The following is a 22,595-nucleotide window of genomic DNA, read 5'->3' as shown; positions in this document are numbered from 1 at the left end:
TAAACAACAAATGCAAATTAAAAAACCAATATCAATCACATCAGCACACACACTTTCTACGTGATAACAAATTCTTCATTAATAACTCAAAACCTACTTGGGCTCTATTATTTGGGAAATGACTCCCTGAGGAAAAAATGTCATTACAATAATTCCTTAGATTTTATCTCGTTGATCCCAACATAGATTTGTCGTTTAATCTATCTCCTAGCTAATTTGGATCTCCCTTATTGCTTCTCGCACCTTCCTCAAAATTGACACACTTGAGTGGAAGTCTTGCTCCACCCAACTATTGATATCTCACACTCTTCGTTTGTCTTGTGCTCAAGATGTTTCGTGTGTCGTCTCCTTTAACTTAGCCTTTCTTTTATAAGCTTAAGTGATGATTGCATACACAATCCTAATCTCCAAAGTAGTTAACATTCGAATATAAATATTACCTCACTTGAGATGGACAATTGAGATTCATCTAATTCACTAATGCAAAACCTTTACATTTCATTAGTTCAATTAAATTTGGTTGTATAAAAGAAAATACTTTAATCGCTCAAGTTAAGGGTTTATTAGGTGACTTTCACATGCCTAGACATTTAGGCTTGTGCATATGTGCTTATGACAAGGCTTGTGTCTACTACAGTGTTAGTCTTGGGTGAAGCATAATGATAAAACACTTGACATAGAGGCCATGTCATTGGACGTGATTGACATTAAGGATCATGGTAGTTGGAGGTTGAGAGTCCAATCGTGGGTGTGCATGAAGCTAAGTGCAAGTTTAGGCCCCTCATAGTGTGATAGCTTGGTCAAAGGGATAGAATTAGGTTTCTATATGCAATATTGGCTTCCCCCCTTATAGTGTGATAGCTTGGTCCAAAAAAGTTGTCTAATAACACCAAACAAAAGAGGACTTTATAGAGAATAATTTCATGATTGAAATTTTCTAATAGCAATATGGATGTTGCACTTGGACAAATGAATGTTTCAAGATTGCTTTTGACAAAGTAATCTAATAACATGCTTCTTTTTGGGTTTAAGGGCTTACCTATAGTTTCAACTCCATCTTATGCATTGTCCATTGACTACCCTACTAAACAAGATTAGAGAAATTGTCCTATGGAGCAAGAATTGACAAATTGTCCTACCCAAGTCTTAAGAAATGTGGAAATGTGATCCCTCAAATTTTGGGACTACAATATCCAAAAAATAGAATAAATATAGATAATTTGAAAAGCATTTTTTATTATTATTAAATAACACATTCTCTGGCAAATTTGATAAATTGATTAAGAAATCTAGCATGTTTTATGAATTATTTTAGACTTCATTTGTAGTTGTTTTCTAGTCACTTGGATTTTATGTGTTGATAAGGGTTTCACACATCTTTTAAGCCTTCAACATGTAAGTTTTGAAACTTTATAGTGAACACCTAAGAAAAATAACAAAGTAAACACATACATCATGCACAAAATAAGAGCAAGAATTGACAAATTGTCCTACCCAAGTCATAAGAAATGTGGAAATGTGATCCCTCAAATTTTGGGACTACTATATCCAAAAAATAGAATAAATATAGATAATTTGAAAAACATTTTTTATTATTATTAAATAACACATTCTCTGGCAAATTTGATAAAATGATTAAGAAATCTAGCATGTTTTATGAATTATTTTAGACTTCAATTGTAGTTGTTTTTTAGTCACTTCGATTTTATGTGGTTGATAAGGGTTTCACACATCTTTTAAGCCTTCAGCATGTAAGTTTTGAAACTTTATAGTGAACACCTAAGAAAAATAACAAAGTAAACACATACATCATGCACAAAATAAACACCATGATTTACCCTTTAGAAGCTCTTAATTGGAAAACCAATAAACTTTAGAGCTTCTCTTTAGCTTTTGTATTAAGTTCACTATTTATAATACAATATATTGGATTCTTGGACATCCAAAACCCTAATCCACTAACCTAAATTATATTACAATCCTAATTCCTTAACCGAAATTTGACTATAATGGGTTCTCAACCTTGTGTAAAAAAACACCAAATACAAACTAAAAATAGAAACCAAACACAATCCAAATTCTTTTTTCAGATGCTCCACCCTTGAACCTTGAGGCAAGTGGGGCTTGGGGATAAGCATGCAAATAATATAACACATGTCCAACATTCTCCCATTTGTTGTGTTCTTGCATACAAGGGGCCCAATGTTCTACAAGATCAACAATTTAGGGCAATAATGTCCACTGCTTCTCTATGTCAAGAGAACTTCTTAGTAGCATACTTTGTCATTGATCTTCAAGATTCTTCAATTGTTAACCCTCACTAGTGACACCTCTTGTCTTCAATCATGTACAAACCCTTTATTTGAACGCACTATAACCATATAGGTTCCTTGCATGAGTTGTTGGCATGTATTCAACGTCTATAGTTGAGAGTGAAACTACACAATATCCTTGTTTGCTCCAACTGATTTCTCCTCCAAATAGGTTGAACACATAACCACTTGTAGATATTTTGCAATCAAATCTCTGGTCAATTTTGCTTTAACAAAGCCATGTACATCTCACACTTGATCTATTTTAGGTCTTCCTTGATAGCAAATTGCATAATTTGTAGTGCCATGCAAATACTTGAAACCCTCTTATAGCTCTTCGATGTTCCTTCCCCTTCCCTGGTCTTGAAATATACTTTCTCAAAACTTCCATTGCATGGACAATGACTAGTCTAGTATAGACCATTGCATACATTACATTGCCAACAATGTTAACATATGGAACACATGACATGTTCTTTTTCTCTCCTTATGTTTTGGGAGATTGATCTCTGGATAACTTACGCCTATCTCTTTTAATTTTGATGCCCAAAATAAAATTTGCAGCATTAGGATCTTTCATAACAAATTTAAAGACAATTTGAATTTTGACGCCCTTAGTGATTTCCTTGTTGTTTCCAATTAGCAACATATCAACAAACAATGCCACATAAATAAAATGATTACTAACTAGCTTGGACTACATACAATAATGAACTTCTCTTTTGGAGAGATCAAGTCCCAATAGTTAACTATCAAGCTTTTGATACAACATCCTCAAAGATTGTTATAACTCATATGGGAACATTTCTATCTTGCAAACTATCTCTTTCTTTTCCTTCATTGCAAAACCTTCTCGCCGTTTCATGTAGATTTCTTTTTCAAGGTCCCCATGTAGGAATGTTGTCTTCACACCTATTTGCTCTACTTCACTATCAAAATAAGTAACAAAAAACAAAAGAAATCTAATAAAAATTAATCTAGCAAGAAGAGAAAAATTTTCCTCAGAATTGTTTCCCTTCTTGGGAATATTCCTTTTCTACCAAGTGAGCTTTGTACTTCTCCACCTTATCTTTTGAATTCAACTTATTTTTAAGCACTAATTTGCTACTAATGTGTTTTTTTCTGGTTTGCAACTCAATTAGATCCCAAGTCTATTTCTTATGCAAAGCAACAATTTCTTCAACCATGACCTTGTTCTAGAGTTTACCATACTTCGAGTCCATTGCCTCCCTAACATTTTTGGGATAATCATCAATAATGGATAAAAACAAAACTAGAACAAAAGTCAATTTGAGTATACCTTTTTAGTTTTCTGCTTTTGATTCATGTTCTTTTGTTAAGTTAAATTGTTAAAAGTTATTGATCTATTGTTATTTTTCCCTTGGTAGGGTGGGACTTCTTGTTTGGGAACATTTCAATGGTTTAACCTCTATAAAAACGATGTCTTAATTGTAAATAATCTTCTTAATTACTTGGTTCCAAAGTTTATAACCTCTTAGTCCATCTTTATTATCAACAAAAATACATTTTTTTAGCTTTATTACATGGCTTACTCCTATTTTCCTTTGGAAGATGTATGCAAACATCACAACTAAAAACTTTGAGATGTTTATGATATTTTTTTACTAGTCCATGCCTTGTGGAATTTTGTCAACTAATGCTATTGAGAGTGATTTATTTACTAGGTAGCATGTAGTATTTACCATCTTTGCCCATATTCATCTCTTAACCTAGCATCATTGAGCATGCTCCTTGCCTTAATTCATTAATGTCTTATTCATCCTTTTTGAAACTCCATTTTGTTGAAGTGTGTGTGGACTAGTCTTTTTGCCTTTCTATTCCTTACTTTCTACAAAATTCCTTGAATTCATTCTCACATGACTCTCCAACCTCAATTGTCCTCAAAACCTTGATGGGTGATTCTCCACAATAGGCTTAAAATCTTTAAATTTACTAAAGATCTCATATTTCTTTTGGAGGAAATAAATCCTTGTGTTATTCAATAAATCATCTATGAATGAAACATGGTACATAGATTTATATAATGATGGAACACGAACAAGTTCAAACACACCATTGTTTACTAACTCTAAGATTCCATTTCCTCTTGTAGCACTAGAGAATCTTACCTAATTCTATTTACCATAGATGCAGTGTTCATAGAAATCAAAATCTAGTGTGCTATCAAATATAATTTCAACCATATATTTACCATGCAATGGTTAGAGGTCCTTTCCAAAATGCTCGTGTTTGAAGCCCCATAGCATTGGCTTTTCTCTAGAGGCAGTAGGGGTTTTGTCTTCTGCATTTCCACTTGCAAGGCCAACATAATTGTTACATCCATCAATGATGGTGCATCCCTATAGTCTGTATAGAGTTTTGTTTTGAACTTCCGTCAACAACATTTCTTTTTGAACCATTTTGCAAGTTCCCCTTTCTAACATAGTATGTGCACTTGCGTTACTCATCTTACTTATGGGTATCAAGGTTTATGCTAGATTTGGAATGTGCAAAACCCCAGGGATTTTTCAATCTTTCCACCCTTGAGCAACCACTTCACTTTTCCTCGTCTTGTGGTTCTATCTGTTAGGTCATCTCCTAGGAAAATGTGACCTCCATTATATTTCTCATATTCACAAAACCACTCCCAGTGAGGAGTCATATTAAAATGAACACCCAAGCCGATCAACCATACATCATGATTTGAATGTGTGTTATACATACCCCCTCCCGTCCTCCTAGGAGGTCCTCCCTTTTGTGGAAGGAAGATCATCAAATTCCTTTTCTTTATTAACTGTTTTGGATTTACAATCCTTCTTATAATGCCCAACATTACCCCATTTCTAGGATTTACTTGAGAATTTCCTAGAGATTTAGATCTCCCTCTCATTGATTTATTTTTATTTTGTTCTTGGGAATGACCTCTAATAGATAAGGCTTCATGGTATGCGAGTGAGTTTCTTGTGTGCAATAAATATTAAATGGAAATGAGAAAGTGTAAAGCTCAAAACTTGAAAACATATGACATCATCAACAAAAGTAGTGAACTTGAATGAAGTGACAAGATTCGTAATTTCATGATAGTCAGAGAGGAGAATACAATAGAAAATATAATATATTATATTATAATACCATTTTCTCAATTGTGGTTCAATGATATCAATTCACAATGTGGAAATCAAAATGTGTTGCGTAAGACAATATACTTTTATTAGTCTTCAACAAAAGACCACAAAACTAAGTCAATGGGGCTAATGATATTACATCTAGTGTTAGCACAAAGTGGGTGCGTGAAGGCATCTTTTAAACAATGCTAAAAGCAGAAGTATTATGAAATCCAATAGTTGACTAGAGATTAGCCGCTAAATGTTTGAGTGAAGAAAACTAAACATGCTAAAAGAGAGAGTACTAGTACAATAGAAGTGCTCTGAATTGAATTCTTTGAAATTTCTCTTGTATGTCCTATGATTTGGGATGACAAATTCTCATAGGTCTCAAAGAATTTTGTCAATCAGATGGGATTGTTAGTTGTTCTTTCTAGAGGGTGCATTTGAGAAACATAAGTTGATCTTCTCATGGGTCCTTTGTTCAAGATGTGACTTGAAATAATTGAGATCTATACTTGAAAGTTTCTCTCTTGAAGAGAGTAAGGCATTGTTTGCCAAGGTAGCTAAAGAGGTAGAAAGGGAGCCTTTGAAATCACATAATTAGTAGTGATATCTACCTTTGATTGGTAATAAAAGGGACATCTAAAAATGAGACGTACCTCCATCTTTGTCTCCTGTAAGTAGTAAAGTTGGTATATATTGTTTGGTTGTTGAAGGTGGTGAGTATTCTTGACAAGTTGATTTATAATGTGTGAGAACCCACTCAAAACATGCCTTGAAATATTCAAAACAAGTTATTGTTTGGCACTCAAGTTGGCAATGTCATGCTACTAACCTAGATGGTATTTTGGCCCTTTTAGTCTCTTTGATGTTATTGGTGTAGCTGATGCTTTAAGGATTCTCATTTCATTTGTTTTTAAGAGGATATGGAAAGTTTGGGAATTGGTCTCTAAACATTTTCTTTAAGATTATTTGGACCATTCGTGACGTTGGGATTTTGTTGCACGTTTAATTTAGACCTTTTCAATGAATAAAGGATAATATAGATTCCTACCCACCTTTACGGGTAAGTCACTATCGAAGAATGGTTTTTATACATGGTATGATTTGTGGGACAAGGAGTAGGAAAATGGTTATCTTGGTGTAATTGTAGCAAATCTGAAATATTTGTGGATGTTTTTGTTATGCTTTTACGACTTTGTGACATAATTCTAAAGGATGGCTACATTTCAATAATAGATATTTGTGGACAGACTTAGAACAATTAGAGAATGGGAGGTGATGTATATACTATTTATCAAAGGAGCCAAGATTAATATAATGTAACTGATGGTCGATCACCTTGGTAAGTAGTGAAATGCTCATGATCATGAATTATGATAGACGTAAGTGCTAAAGTATTTGGCTTTTACATTCTTTTAGGGTTGCATCCTTGGATAGTTTGTTTTTTCATAATATTTTTAGAAATCAAGGATCAATTTGATTATATTGGTCCATAGGTGGATGTTATGTAGTTTGCCACAATTTTGAAATAGTTAAGCATGTTGTATGGGATGTCAGCATTGCCTTACTATAAAGTACATTCTTTGTTTGGCCACTACATTGGAAAGGGGTTTTTTGGGGATAAGTGGATGATACAACAAGATGTGACGAGAGGGTGATGGGTTAGCTTTCCTTGCTTATGTAGGGAGGCGCCTTTATGTGACTATCTTTGTGGTGCCTGGACATGTAATTCTTGATATATATGCAAATTGATGACTGTTAAAAACTGTATTGCGAACTTCGCGATCAAGATTAAATCGACAGATGTCTGAAATCAGAAAAAATCGAGAAAAAACAGTAAAAATCGGCAAAAAATCAACAAATACAAAAAAACTCATTTTTTTTCAAATTTTTTAATATCTAAAGAATCCACAACATAAATAAATGCATTGACACATAAATGTGAAAAGAGAACTAATATATAAGATGTCTAATATCATGTCTAGTGCTACATCACACATAACAATGAATCATGTCTTGAATAGTACTAAGTCTCGAGTCCCGACTTAGCCTCAAAATATAATAATGTATCTCATATCATGAATCATAATATCATATACAACGAAATGAACCAAATAAATAGTACTACTGATTTTCTTTGCCCCTCTTGCGAGAAAATGTAACAACATTCCCTCTAGATGAAGAAGGCGTTGTGGTTGGCACTGATAGTGGACTCTATTGTTCTTTAGAAGTTGAAGAAGTAGGAGCTATAGGAGGTAGACCACATCCTCTATTGGTGACCATGGTAGGTGGTGTCACCACTTACTCTTGTTGCTCCTCCTCCTACTCCTCCTCTGTAGTTGCAACCCCCTCCACTACCACCTCCTAACCAATTCCATGATAGACCTCTCGGCCTCGACCCTCCATGTAGCAATGGTGTCAATTCCATCCAATCAAATGGCCTCCACATTAGGTGTCTTCTCAAGTTGCCTCACTCACAGTTGAAGATTGTAGTAGACGTAGACCATGTCATTAAGTTGTTGGGACTCCAACTTGTACAAGGGTCATAAATTAATAAATTATAAATAATAAATTAATAATTATAAAAATTATTATTTAATGAATTCAAAAAATTAATTGGAATATTTTTAACTTGTTGCGCTTCTTGGTGTATATTTTTTCAAATACACTCTAGTTTCACTCGCATCCAGAGGAGGTACATGTTTGGTTGGGCATTCAAATGGCAAGCCTTTGGAGATTGGGTACTCTGCCACCATAGCTTCTCCACCATGCATCTACAATAAATAAGATAAACATAAGAAAAAAATTGAAGTTTGAAAGTTTAAGCAAAGTATGAAGAGACATTGAAATTTGAAATTTGAAATATTAATAAACTAAAGCTTACTTGGCATTTTGGTTTTCCTATCATGGATAATCATGGCAAAGCGAAATGTGCCGCTTGCCATCTTGTATATCTCCATTTCTTTGGATATTTTTGCACGTTCTACTGGTGATGGCACCATCTTCTGAACACAAGGGAAGAATCCATTCATGACCTCAACATCAAATAAGAAACCTTAGGAGTAAGAAAATGCAGGGTTCAGGTAGATCCATGCATCATGAATGGGACAATGGAGTATATTGTTTCATTGCTCATCAATCACTCCCCATATGAGTTGTTGTTTCTCATACCCCTCATCCCCCTTATGATCATTGTAGCTGCGAATGGATTTTTTGGCCCTATCCATGGCCTCATACAAGTAGCCCATTGCAGGTTTGTCTTCATCAACTAGTTGAAGAACCTTTACCAAAGGTTCAATAATGTTACACACCTCCTGCACACCTGCTCAGAAGCTTTTCTGGCATGAAAATAGCTTGCATATGGCCTCTCCCTCTGGTTTGTGGCTATATGACAAAACACACCACTCCTCTAAAAGAAGCATTCTCTTCACATCCCAATAGAATTCAGGAGGGATTGAAGAGATATGAAGCTAGTGGTAAACTGTGTAATGGTAGGGTGCACCAACTCCTTGTTGTTGGTGAATGTTCTCATCAAACGAAGCACAAATGCATGATTATATATAAATTTTGTAATGCTTTTTGACGATTCAACAATATCCTTGACAAAAGGAATTTTTCCTATGTCCTCCAACATCAAATCAGTGCACATCACAAGGTGTCCAAAAAATTAAATAAGTTAGGATGCCTCTCCATAAGCCTCTTGTCAACAACAACATAATTTGTAGCATTGCCCATTATGACTTGGACAACATATTGTGGACTCGCCTCCTGAATGAACACGCCCAACAAATCACATAATAACCATGCATCTTTGATATGTGCAGATGCATCAACAAATTTCGTAAACATTGTCCTCTTGGGACAATTAACCAAGAAGTTAAGAAGGGTTCTACCCTTTTAAGATCGGTCCAACCATCTAACATCACAGTGCATTCTATGTGTGCCTATGAGCCCCTAATTTCGTCCAATTTCTTAGTGCATTCAACCTTTTCATTTTGAAGAATGTGCCCTCTAAAGTTATCATATGAAGGGGCTTTGTACCTTGGGCCAACAATAACAATAACATCAATATCGGGTTGAAAAAATGGATTGTTCTTGGTAATGTTGAAAGGAACATCACTCCAAAGAAGACATGTGCCCAACAACTTGTCAACTTCTTCCTTTCCCTTTTTTTAAGAGTTGACGTGATAGATGGTTGTGCACCAGGGGTAGTTCTAGGGACAAAAAATGATGAGGCGGCTATGGGGTTAAGTGTACATGCTGATGCTGAAGAACAAACAATACCACTCTCATGATCACCACCCAATCCTGCCACTCCACCCCTGCCAAGAGCTGCCTTGGTCACTTTGGTTGTCTCTGTTTCTTCCAATGATTTGAGGGCTTTGCAAATGATTTCTGGATTTGTATTTGTGCAAGGCCCTACCTCATGTCCAAGAATCTGTGCAAGGTGGAACTTCAATCTGTATACTTTTCTTGTCATATGATGCCCACATAACTTGCAACTCAAATTTGATCTGTCAAATCCTCCATCAGGTTCACCAAATTCCCATGAGGGTCCAATTTCCTTGGCATGTTTGTAACTGTGTTGAATCTTGAGTTTTAATGTAAGATTGAAGTTTGAAACTTTGAACCTAGGGCATGAGAAGAATTGCAAGTTAAACAAATGAAATTAAAAATATACATACAATATTTTGAATTTTTGACAAAAAAATTGTTAAGTTTAGGTATGTTCTATGCTTAGAGCAATTTATTTCAATTTTCACAGTTAGCTCAATATCTTTTCCAGATTAGCAATCACATCAGCATTAAAGTAAACTACAGATAGAACATAAACATAAATCGTAGAAGACAAGCCAAGACAAGAGGGCACAAGATGTGGCCCTAGCCAGGGACAAACCCCAATGTGGGGAAACCCTTGATCAATTCTTCTTATATGTTCTTCACTAGTTCAACAGAGAGAGAGAGAGAGAGATAGTACATTTACAAAAGAAGAAACACTTAGACTTTCTAGATAAGAGAATAGATCATCTCTACATGAGATCAGTTGAACTGAAGACATGCTGCTTCAACTGATTCTCCAAGGTGAATCCTTCACCTATCATTGTGCTGCATCTCGTCATCATGCTGCACCTCACTGTGCTGCACCATGCTGCACCCATCATCACATTACTGGACCTCATGACCACGCTATACACATCATCACATTGTTGGACCTCATGGCCATGCTGTACACATCATATTGTTGCACCTTATGCTGCCATTGCTGTCCCACTATTAGTGACATTGCCATTCCATGTTTGTTATACTACTGTCCCATTTGCGTGCTCAGTCAAGCTTCATTGCTGTCCCAAGTACCATTGCTGCACCATGTACTAGCTGCCCCATTTAGACATGCTGTACCTTGCTGCTCCATGCACTAGTTGTCCCATCTAGACATGCTGTACCTTGTCTCCATGCATTAGCTGTCCCATCTAGACATGTTGTACCTTGTTGCTCCATGTACTAGCTTTTCCATCTATACATGTTGTACCTTGCTGCTCTATGCACTTGCTGTCCCATCTAGACATGTTGTACCTTGCTGCTCCATGCACTAGCTGGCTCATCTAGACACGCTGTACCTTGCTACTCCATGTACTTGCTGTCCATGTATTGCATCGTGTACAACTATACTACTGTCCCACTGTAACACCTACAACACACATACATTTCCATGCTGTCACCTACAACACACATAGATTTCCATGCTGTCACCTACAACACATATAGGGTCCTTCTTACGTGGCTAGGTCTCCTTTTCTAGTTGCGTTTAGGTCTCCTCAATTGCTATGAATCTGGCCTCTCTTTACTGCGGACTTATGCTCCCTCTAACTGTAGATTTAGGCCTCCTTTAACTGTGGATTTAGGCCTTCTTTAATTGCAGCCAGAACCCTACCTTAACTACTGCTAGAGCTCTCCTCCATCTGCGGCTGAGTCTCCTTTCCACGTATAGCTAAGGCTTTTATCATGACTACGGCTAGGGCTTGGTTGTGGCTCCATTTAGATATGCGGCTACGACTAGGTCTGTTCTAGAGCAACGTTGAGGGCAGTTTAGAACTTCTCCTTGCTGCGCTATAGTAGTCTCCTCAATGATTGCGTTAAGGCTAATTAAGGCTTCTTCATTAGGGCAACGTAGTGCCTAGGGCACTCCCTCTAGATAGCGTAGAACCTTTCTCCATTAGGGCAATGTTATCTATTAGGATCCCTCCTCCTACTAAAACCCAAAGAAAAGTAGAGAGGAAAAGATCCCAAGTGAGTGTGTCCAAATGACTTTCAAGGCACCTCTATTTATAATAGAACGTTGAGCACATCTGGGGTTTATTTGGGTGTTGGCTCCTTGACGAAATGTCCCGTAACACAAATAAATTCATATCTCCATGAATACTTATCTGAATCGGATGATTTTAGATCAATCCTACACCTCTCGATGAGAGGGATCCAAGAAAAATATCAGTTGCCATTAATAAGATGACCCACATGGATTTTGGCCCTAGTTGCCAATTTTAACAAAAAACCCTTCAGTGCAATGCAACAATAATGGCAAAAAAACACATTCAAACCCAAGCAAAAATCATGGAAAAAGACTAGGGCAGAAGAAGAAATTAAAGAAATAAAACTAACGATGAAGATTTTGCATTTTTGACCAAAAAACCCTCTACGCTAAGTGCAACAAAAATGACAAAAAAAGCACACTCAAATCCAAGCAAAAATCATGGAAAATATATGGGTGATAGAAATCCAAGGAAGAACAAGGAAAAACAAAAAAAAGAGGTCCATATTTGATGCCCATACTTGAAAACCACGCTTTACTGAAGAAACTTGGTCCAAACATGATTTTTTTGCTTGGGATGCTAAATTCCTTAAATTTTCTCCTCTCTTGCCCTTGTAGATGAGTTCTCTTCCTCAGCTCTTAGCTTTGTTCCCTGTCTGCAAAATGAATGAAAAAAGGAGAAGCCAAAAATGACCTTTAAAATTGATTTGCTGTGCGGGCCGACGATTTTTTCACTTTTGCTCGTGATTTTTTCAAATCGAAAAAAATGCTGATTTAATTGACATCATGTAAAAATTGCAATTTTTTGAAAAAATCGCGATTTTATCTCGATGATCGCAACACTGGTGAAAAAACATTGAAATTAACAACATGACTACATAACATTGCCAATTTCGAAGGCACAAAAGATGTTATTCCTATTATGCACATCCTTTGGATTTGTTATTAAAATGTTGTCTAGGACTCATCACTCTCAAGCTCTCTTTCCTTTGGAAGACTTGTATTTGTAGACAACTCAATGAGGTCATCTACTTAAATCCCCTCATCTAAACATCAACATAATTCATGAATTGGTCCCATTTTTTGGAATGACCTTCCTTCTACCTTGAGAATTCACTAGTAAAAGTTGATAGAGTATGCTGAATGTAGGTTAGTTGTTTTCATTCTTTGATCAGAATAAATATTTTTAGAAGATTTGAGACAAAATAAGTACGTACCTTTATAAGGAGTACTTTGAAGTTTGAATGAAGTTGGTGCTTATGAAGCAGTAGGGATGACAAGGTGAGGGAATCTGTACAACCAATAGGCCACACTAAGTAAGATAAGAACTCAAATCTCTTAACTATACTTTATTATTCTTCTATATGGAAGGTAATGAAGTTCCATGTCCTATATATAATGTTCCATGTCAATGATGGACAACACAACATAACCTTCCTTTCATTGTTCACTGCTTGTAGCTTTATATATCTAGGCTCTCAATTTTCAAAGAGGAGGTTGGCTCATTGTTGAATAGGTTCAAACTGTGTGTATGTATATATATATATATATATATATATGTATATATATGTCACTGCATATATGCATGCACAAATCCTTCACAATTTTGTGAATTTCATACCACAGGTTCTCGTCTTCTATGCCACTCCACAGGTCAGTGAATTATGGTGATTGTAGCTCAATAAGTACTCTTCTAAGATAGGTCTATTGTGCCTTCAATCAATTTGATTTTATGCACAGAGTAGGAGTCTCAACTCCTTTTTCTTGGTGGTTGAGGTTTCAATATACGTCTTTTGAAATGTAATTATGCCCAAAACAAGAGGTGGTCTCAGCTTCTTCTGAAGTTACTCCTTCTAGCTTTCAATTAGGCCTTCAACTCAGATCTATGAAGACTGACTCAAACTTGCAAGATGACCCTTTTCAACAAGGAATTGATCAACCACAAACATGTTCAAAATTTCGGTTCTCTTGAGTAGACCTAATAGGTTTCGGTCCTCTTATGCTTAGAAACTCGGTCTTGGATCTCTTTATAGAGAATGGGTCTCGGTCTTCAATGAGACTTCAGAATTTCGGCTCCTTTGATAAGGTGACAGTAGGTAGCCTTTTAGGTCTTTTGATGCAAGACTTGAGCTCAAAGCAATTGAACTATTGTACAATTTCGGATCCTTTTTGGTGAAGGTTTTAGACCTTCTAAGGTCACACTAGACCCTTGCTCTTCTTTTCAGGATGCTCAGCCTTCCCTAGGTTGCTTATCTAGTCTTTCATACCTCCACATACAAAATTTTTATGCTTCTGCTCTTCTAGTGTAGGTCTACGATTTTGTCACAGAGAAGACTAATAAAAGATGCCTAGAGCTTCGTTTTCTTTGTCAATGTATTTGACCTAGAGTGGGCTATTAGATAAGTCCTTCGGTCTCCTAGAACAGGGCTTGTATGTCCTTCAAATACCCTCGCTCTTCTTGCGTCCTTATCACTGCAATTAGGGCAAGATGGGGTGCCCAAAAATTTGATCTCCTCCCTCTAAGAGCTCGATCTTAGATAAATGCCTTCCTTGAGATGAATTGGAGCCAAGGAGATCTTCTTTTCTACCATTTCTTCAAAGCCCTAACTTTGATACCATGTTGAGAAATCTAGGGCAAAATATTAGTTAGGGTTCTTTAATTGATTTCTCTTTAACTTTGACACTTTCTTGTGATATTAAATTAGTGCATCATTATCATTATAGTGTTCAGTTAATAATCAAGACAAATGCCAATAAGAAGATCACAATGCGAACAAAGAACACCAGAAATAGGCTCCAGGCAGGGCAAAACCCACAAGGGGAAAACCTAGAAACTCCTCCTTATAGAATCAATTCAATGAAGACTTCCAAGACCTTGACCCAAGACCAACCAACAAAAAGATAAGCCGGCCACCCTCCAACGAATTCTCCATAAATTAAGTTATGAGGAACCCTAGCCTCCTTCAAGAAACTTGCACGTGTGAGCTGTAGAGCAGCCAAACACATAAATTCCGCACCTTCTTTTCTTCGCTGCCCTCCTGGCTACTTCGCTCCTCTTTCTCGCTCTTTTTCAGATCAGAAAGCTTCTTGTATGATATCTGTCCCTAATGAGGTGGAGCTTCTTCTTTTATAGGCTTCTAAAGGGCTATATTATGCCTCTTCTAGGCCGCTTGTAGGGCTGGCCGACTCATCTTTTGGTGGGCTTCTAGACTTACCTTTACAAAATATAATTTTTCTTTTCTTGTTTCTTGAGCCATAAGTGGCCTATTACATCATGACTTTGACCTTTTGACATGACTCAACAAATCATAAAGTACACAATGGGTGCTTGACCTACAATTGGCAAGAAACCCATTTCATGAATAAAATAATTTTCCTTTTACAAATAATTTTTTTCTTTTTCTTTCTTTTGATAAGTACAATGATTACATCAAGTCATGACATCATTACAATTATGAAGAATGACACTAGTTACATCTTCAACATCAAATACAATTTTGTTGGTGTATGGATTAGATTTGACCAAGTCACAATGATAAAATAACCACCAGATATCTCTACCCATCCAATTAAGACATCATATTAAGATATTGTCGGTTTAATTTTTGTGAAATCAATCGTATGAAATTTGAATTTCAAACTAATACGTGGATTGTATAAGATTGAATATAGCAGATTGATACCTAGACATCCATTTCATGTAACCATTTTTTCTTCTTAATTGTTGTCAAATTTGTCTTTTAATGCATAGTTCGTCATGGTGACCTGACTGATTAGGCACAGACTCGGTTGAGTAGGTTGTTTTCATTTCAAACCAGTTGTGGCATGCCTTTACTTGGTCAGTTCAGTATCAAACATGTCCTTCGAACAGATCTACTGGTGAAGCGAATATGCTTAGTGATCAACTAAGTAGAGTTAGTGTCAACTTGAACCAATTTTTAAACCTCTAAGTAGATCCTTCACATACTTGTATGTTATGCACAATGAATGAAAGAGCATCTGAAAGATACACAATCAAATCATTTCCACATTTGAAGCATTAACTATTTATAATATACAAACTGAGAGTTTGAACATTTTCTAAATTCTATATAGAAAAATTGTTGTGAAGAGAGTGATAGCATTGTTAAACATTCCTTTTTACATATCAATTAAGTTCTAATTATTCATGCATGGTTTTGCCTTGGGTTAGGGCATTTCTGCATTGTAGTGAGGCTTTTTGGCTATATATGTGAAATTTGATTAAGTATTTGCGACTTTCTTTAGTATCATTCCACACACTACATCGCTGCTTTCCTTGTTGGCTTTTGATGATAATTCTCTTTCGATGTTTGAAAGTGATGCAAATTTTCCTTTTCTCCAAAGAAATATCTTGGAAATTTAATAGGCAATGACTTGTGATTGTGATTGTTTGGCACTTGTAAAGTTGCGCCTTTTGCTTGTGAAAAGGAAATTCTTCCATTTGGGTTGGTGTTGCTTTCTATTTATATTTGCAAGGAAAGTTGGATTTTTTTCACTAGTTATAATATTTTACTTTTACTCTTGGATTTGAGCAAGATACTGTTTGTTTGTTAGGTTTGGTATTTCTTATCCGCTAACATTAACTTCTTTAACTGTATATTTTATGTAGATCATCATTGGTTACAAAATGCCAAAAAGGCATCAAATGTTCCTCTTGGTGATGTGGTCAGATCAAGAATCAAGCAGTTCTCTATGATTAATAGGTTCAAAAAGAAAGCTTTAAGGGTTAGTCCTACAAATGAAGCAATTGATTTAAACTTATCTTGTTTGAACCTTTTCTACAAAATTTTAGCTAAACGATTGACTTTCACCTTTCTAGTTTTCCTACTATTTGTACTTGTTACTTTGACGTGTCTCTTAATCTTATTTGTTCTACATCACTATATAGGTAATTGCAGAACATTTGTCTGTTGAAGAAGCAGAGAGTATGAAAGAAATGTTCAAGAAGCTGGACATGAAGAACCATGGTACAATATCCTTTGAGGAACTCAAAGTGGGTCTTCAAAAGCTTGGCTCTCAATTATCGGAGCAAGAAGTGCAACTTTTAATGGAATCTGTGAGTCCTTTAGTCTATGTCTTTTTAAGTTATTTGCCATGCTAGCAATACTACATCTTGGAACATTTTTATGTTGAAGATATAAATTGGGAAATTAGTTCAGTAGATATAGTACATGCAATTTGTGGACAAGGTTTAAGAAATGATGAACCCTAATATATATATATATATATATATTTTGAAATGTATTTTGAGCAACTTTTTTTAATAAGATTATCCTATTTTTATTAATTCCCCTACCTTACTTCTCAAGCTACGTTTTTTTATGCCTCATTACCAACCTTGCTCTATATGCAATGGTCCACCAAGATGGGGTGATGCAGGAACAAAGAAATTCATCTGGGGGGCATGGTGATATCCTCAGACTTTAGGAACAAATGATGTCAGGGTTTGCGGCATAGGGAAATCCTCTCTGAAAAGTATGTCTGTGAGTGAGAAAAAATAAATGATACATCTAATTGTTGAAGTGTTAATATATTTTAAAAAAGACATTTAAGATTTGAATCTATCACAAACATGAACTACGTATTCACATTGGCATGTAAGTTTCAAGTGTAATAATCACAATTCATCATTTCCATTGTATTTCTCATTGAGTTTACAAAATAATATTCAAAAAGATATTTATTAGTGATACACTCAACTTCAGTCCTCACGATTCAACAACCAAGCATCACTGTTGCTATCCAACAATGTTCTCTCAATAAAATTCAACTAAATGCAAATGAGAAATTATAATAGGTCGAGTTTAAAGTTTATGAGCTATTATAAAGTGTTGATAGGGTTTAGGGGTTTGCATTAATTCGGATTGGGATTTTTTTCGTTTGTTTTAAAGACATTTTTCAAGGGCTTCACATTCTATCTTTAGAATAAACTATTGATCATAATTACACTCTCATAACGTACAATTATGGAATGTTGTGAGTCATTTATACGACTAATATACCTTGCACAACTTTTAGCCACTCCCAGACGAGTATAATCATTTTTTCTTCTTATCATAAATTTAGTTAAGCTTCTCATAGGCCCTCAAATTCCCTCACCTAGGAATCACATAACCAGGATGAAATGCTTTATTAGTGATACACTCAACTTCAGTCCTCGTGATTCAACAACCAAGTATCACTGTTGATATCCAACAATGTTCTCTCAATAAAATTCAAGTAAATGCAAATGAGAAATTATAATAGGTTGAGTTTAAAGTTTATGAGCTTTTATAAAGTGTTGATAGGGTTTAGGGGTTTGCATTAATTCAGATTGGAATTTTTTTCGTTGTTTTAAAGACATTTTTCAAGGGCTTCACATTCTATCTTTAGAATAAATTATTGATCATAATTACACTCTCATAACGTACAATTATTGAATGTTGTGATTCATTTATACCACTAATATACCTTGCACAACTTTTAGCCACTTCCAGACGAGTATAATCATTTTTTCTTCTTATCATCAATTTAGTTAAGTTTCTAATAGGCCCTTAAATCCCCTCACCTAGGAATCACATAACCAGGATGAAATGCCTTAGCCTTTCCACTCGACTCTTTCTAGTTGGACCTTGGCAAGGAATGGGGAAGAAACTTCACATGAATGGTATGGTAGTAGGGCTAACTCAGGTGACATAAGTAGTTTAGAGTGAATAACAAGGACTGGGGTAGGGCATCTACACTTTAAGAGACTAAGCAGTCAAATCATTTTGTGGAAGGTGGGAGGAGGGTGCGGGGGATTTCTTTTCCACAAACAAGGTGGTCTCATATGTCAATCTGGCATCTGGCTAGGCTGTAAGTTTAAATTAGATTATTTTTGTTGTTATTATTATTTTGTTCTTATAGTTTTTCTTGTGTCTTTTCATCTTCATCAAACAAATGGTCTACTGGAAAGTTGTTTGAAGCCCCTCCTTTCTTTTCCTTATGTCTTATATTTGAAGCTGTCTAGGCATTATTGAATTGTCTCTAGCATTTCATTACATTTGCCTCTCATCCCACTTTTACTTTGAATCACCATAGGCAACACATTTATACCACGCCTGGTTAGATAGGTGGTTTAACAATGTAACCTCTAATATCAATATTTAATATTATATGACAGTGGTTGTGACAAACTCTAATCATCCTTAGACGTAAAGTTATCGAGTGTTACCACTATAAGAGTGCATGATTTCTTGTATATATCGGTCTTGAAGGAGAACTTGTTGTCAATGAGTCAAATTGCAAAGCAACATTTCAAGATTGAATTTCATGAAGTCAAATCCCTCTTAAAGGGTGAAAGAAACAAAGAAACTACTCTAATACAATTAAGGTGACATTTATAGATTTTTACTGCTACACAACAAGACACGAAGCATAAACTCTAGTGACAATGGTATGGATACCTTAGCCACCAAAGTTTTATAGTTTGGAAGAAATTTAATAGGGTTCATCATTTGCCTCCATTTCGGTAGGTGAATGGCATTTGTGAAGCTTGCAGTTTAGGCAAGAAAAATAAAAGATAAGTTGACAAGGGTGGATGGAGAAGAAACACACATTTGGAATTAGTTTATAGTGGCATCTATGCTCCCACGAGAAATCCATCTATGGCAGGTGTAAATTTTCTTGATATTTATTGATGATCTTTTGGACAAATTTTGGTTTTATTTTCTCTAATACAAATAAGATGCCCTTAGACACATTGTAGGAGTCCAAAGGCATGGTTCTATGGTTGAGAGGAAAAAATGGAAAGAAAATTAAGTTTAGGAGGGAAACAAATCTAATAACTTGTGTAAGTATTGCAATGCTCATGATTTGAACACATCTTTCTTCTTACATGCTCCATTGCAAATGATGTTGTGGAGAGGAAAAATAGGATTGTGGTGGAGGTGGCCACAAATATGCTTTAGGGGAAGATATCCTTGAAACAACTTTTGAATAGTTATTCCGGCAGAATTATTTTGAATGTTGCACTTCCAGTGATTTTCTGGTTTCCTCTTCATATTGCTGCTTGGGCACGTGGGCTACTTATTTCCATGAAGTTTTCAACTAGATCAGTTCAATCATTTCAAAAATCAGTTGAACGCATCCACTGTTGTATAGAATCTGGCAGTGAGACTCGAGTCTCAAAATTGGTTATTTGCTTATTGTAAATACATAGACCACACATGCTAATGAACAACCCTGGGTTTACTATGTGAGAGCTTAAAGGATGCTTTGTTTTTATTTTATTTTATTTCTATTTTTATTAGCTATTTTGTTGTTGCTTGTGATAGAATGGTCCAACATTAAATCTTGTTAAAATTTCTAAACATCTCAGGGTTTCGCACATGAGAGCAATGTGTGAATGCTCTTGCAGAGAGTGTGGTTAGAAATGAAAATGGCCCGTCTTGGTTTTCAGCAATTTCCATTTAATAGGGCAACTCATTTTGAAGCCAATTATAAGTACTGGATGATGCAGACTACATGTCAGTTTAGTTTTATTTGTTAAATCTATATATTCAAAACATTAAATCTACTTGATCAATCTGGTAGTCACTGATATATTTTAACTAAAGGTACAGGCTTACAGCATTATTGGTATAAAGGAAAAAGATTGTTTTCCACAAAAATGTTGATTACCCTTTACCTGGTTATTAGTTAGGTTCTGGAATGGTAAATAGTTTGAGGTTAGAATCTCACATGGTTCTTCTTCCAGGCGGATGTTGATAAGAATGGCATGCTAGATTATGGTGAATTTGTAGCGGTCGCAGTTCATTTGCAGCGGATGGACAATGATGAGCATTTGCACAAGGCATTTAAATTCTTTGACAAAAATGCCAGTGGCTATATTGAAGTTGATGAGCTTAAAGAAGCCTTGATTGATGACATTGCTGAAAATGCTGTAGAGGTGTTGAATGACATTGTCCGGGAAGTGGATACAGACAAGGTAAAGCCGTAAATCCTCATAAGCAGGTGGTTATAGATATTTGTTTTCTGTCATGCTGGGCCCAAAGAAAGACATTTCTGAGTTGCTTCCTCTCTATTCTTGACATTGAATGCTTTGGATTTCTGAATCAGAATTAACGTCTTCTGCATGTTCAGGATGGCCGCATCAGCTATGAAGAGTTTGTCGCAATGATGAAAACTGGTACTGACTGGAGAAAAGCCTCCCGGCATTATTCACGGAACAGGTTCAATAGCCTCAACATGAGATTGGTGAAGGATGGCTCGTTGCAGCTGGTTAATGACGATAAAAGATAAATGTAGCTCTAGATGGATTGTATAGTATAAGAGTCCCAAGGAGACTAGTAGTTTCTATGGGCATTACTAATCATGATTTGATGTTAGAATTGTATTTCATTTTGTGCCTCTGCGGTTGTGTTCTTGATATTGTTGTGAGCCTTTTGTGGTGCCAAGGCTTTGCCTAAGTTCTAATGCAAGTTGTGTCTACAATGCACTTGATAGCCAGCTGCATGTTTAAAGGGTGTTCATTTATGCATGCCAGGCCAGTCCTTGTGCAGTTGGAAGCTAATAATTCAATATGAAAGTTTGTGATCTGCAAGAACAGATTAATTTGAAGAATGAGGTTGCAGATTTCTTTTCTTCTACTTGGTTGCCAGCTGGCCTTTAGATTAAGATACAGTTCATTTCCTCTTTGCTCGGGTCTGCTTCTGTTGCTGGAGAATACAAGGCTTGCTAAAGGTGACCAACTCCTGATTTGTTAGCATTTTATCCTTGCGTTCAGATGATTTCAGTTTTTAAAAATATAGTGTGTTTAATCATTACTTAGTATTTGGATGGTCAAACAAGTTTGCTGTCACTTAAGTGATTGCAGCATACTTGGACAGCATGTACTGTTATAGTGAACACTTTCCATGCTGTTTTTAAACATTTTCTCCACGGAAGGTTTCATACAATCTAGACTATGTCGTATGCTCTCTTTTGTTTTATATTCAGTCAGCAAAGGGAGATTAAGTTGAATTTAAAGGTAAGTAGGCTGGTAGTTTCTATATGTACATGTAGAATTTTTGCGTTATTTTTCTCATGTAGATAACTGATTCATTTATGACTTTCATTTGTTGACCACCAGAACTTTTTATAAATAGTTTGAGAAATACCTTTCTGGGTACCTAGTTTGAGCAATGCTAGCAACTGGAGCAAGCAATTTTTGTTGAAAGGGAAAATCTTTACTGTTTAGAAAGATTGCATTATATGTATGGGTTGAGATGAAATCATAGCCTGTTATTTTGAAAGAAGAATGACTGCTCTGTTCTAACATGAATTTGTGACATCGCAACAGAATGTGTCAAACATTTTTGGTTATAAATTATGTTGTATTATGGCAACATAACTTTTTATCTCTGCGACATAAATGCAGGGGTTGCCTTGAGTGGGATTAATTTTATTCCAACTATATATTCTGAATCGTAAGTTAATCAAGTGAAGTAGCATTCAGTTGTTTTATCAAACTGCAACTCTAAAATGTTTTAGAGGTCACAAACACTTGAGATTTTCGATAAATGATATTGTCAAATAAATGATTTTTGTGTACGAGATTAAATGGTTCTTATTCCTATTGAAACTAGTATTTGAACCTTCTGCTCCAAATCTGTGCACTGTTTTATGTTATAAAGGTCCAATTATTGTTAAAATTTGGCGTTTTAGTATTTAGAGAAGGAAACTGAAGCAGATACCACTATTCGTTACTGAATTTAAAGTGCTGCTTTTGGTGCTTATACATTCTTGATTTAGAACGTTAATCTGGTATCATGTTGTCAAACAAGATTACAGCGTTCTGAGTTTTGCCCGAGCATAATGTTGAATTCCTAATCCCGGCAAAACTAC

At 35.6% G+C, this 22,595-nt stretch overlaps 1 protein-coding gene across 1 annotated transcript in view; it reads left to right on the top strand.

Annotated features, from left to right (window-relative positions):
* The window catches only part of LOC149191281 (calcium-dependent protein kinase 3-like), a 39,602-nt gene extending 17,935 nt beyond the window's left edge, over window positions 1–21,667 (top strand). Inside the window, exons 5-8 of the mRNA XM_089404152.1 lie at window positions 16,360–16,475; window positions 16,639–16,806; window positions 20,467–20,697; window positions 20,853–21,667. Of these exons, the coding sequence (XP_089260278.1) occupies window positions 16,360–16,475; window positions 16,639–16,806; window positions 20,467–20,697; window positions 20,853–21,011 (674 nt within the window). The 3' untranslated portion in view covers window positions 21,012–21,667. The remainder of the gene's footprint in view (window positions 1–16,359; window positions 16,476–16,638; window positions 16,807–20,466; window positions 20,698–20,852) is intronic.
* The last annotated feature ends 928 nt before the right edge of the window (window positions 21,668–22,595 follow it).

The sequence above is a fragment of the Pinus tabuliformis genome, chromosome 2_2, assembly GCF_031772625.1.
Source record: "Pinus tabuliformis cultivar Carrire ecotype Pingquan chromosome 2_2, CPIR1, whole genome shotgun sequence".
Taxonomy (NCBI): Eukaryota; Viridiplantae; Streptophyta; class Pinopsida; order Pinales; family Pinaceae; genus Pinus; species Pinus tabuliformis.
Note: the sequence above shows the minus strand (reverse complement) of the source record. Positions and strands in the feature narration are given on the sequence as shown.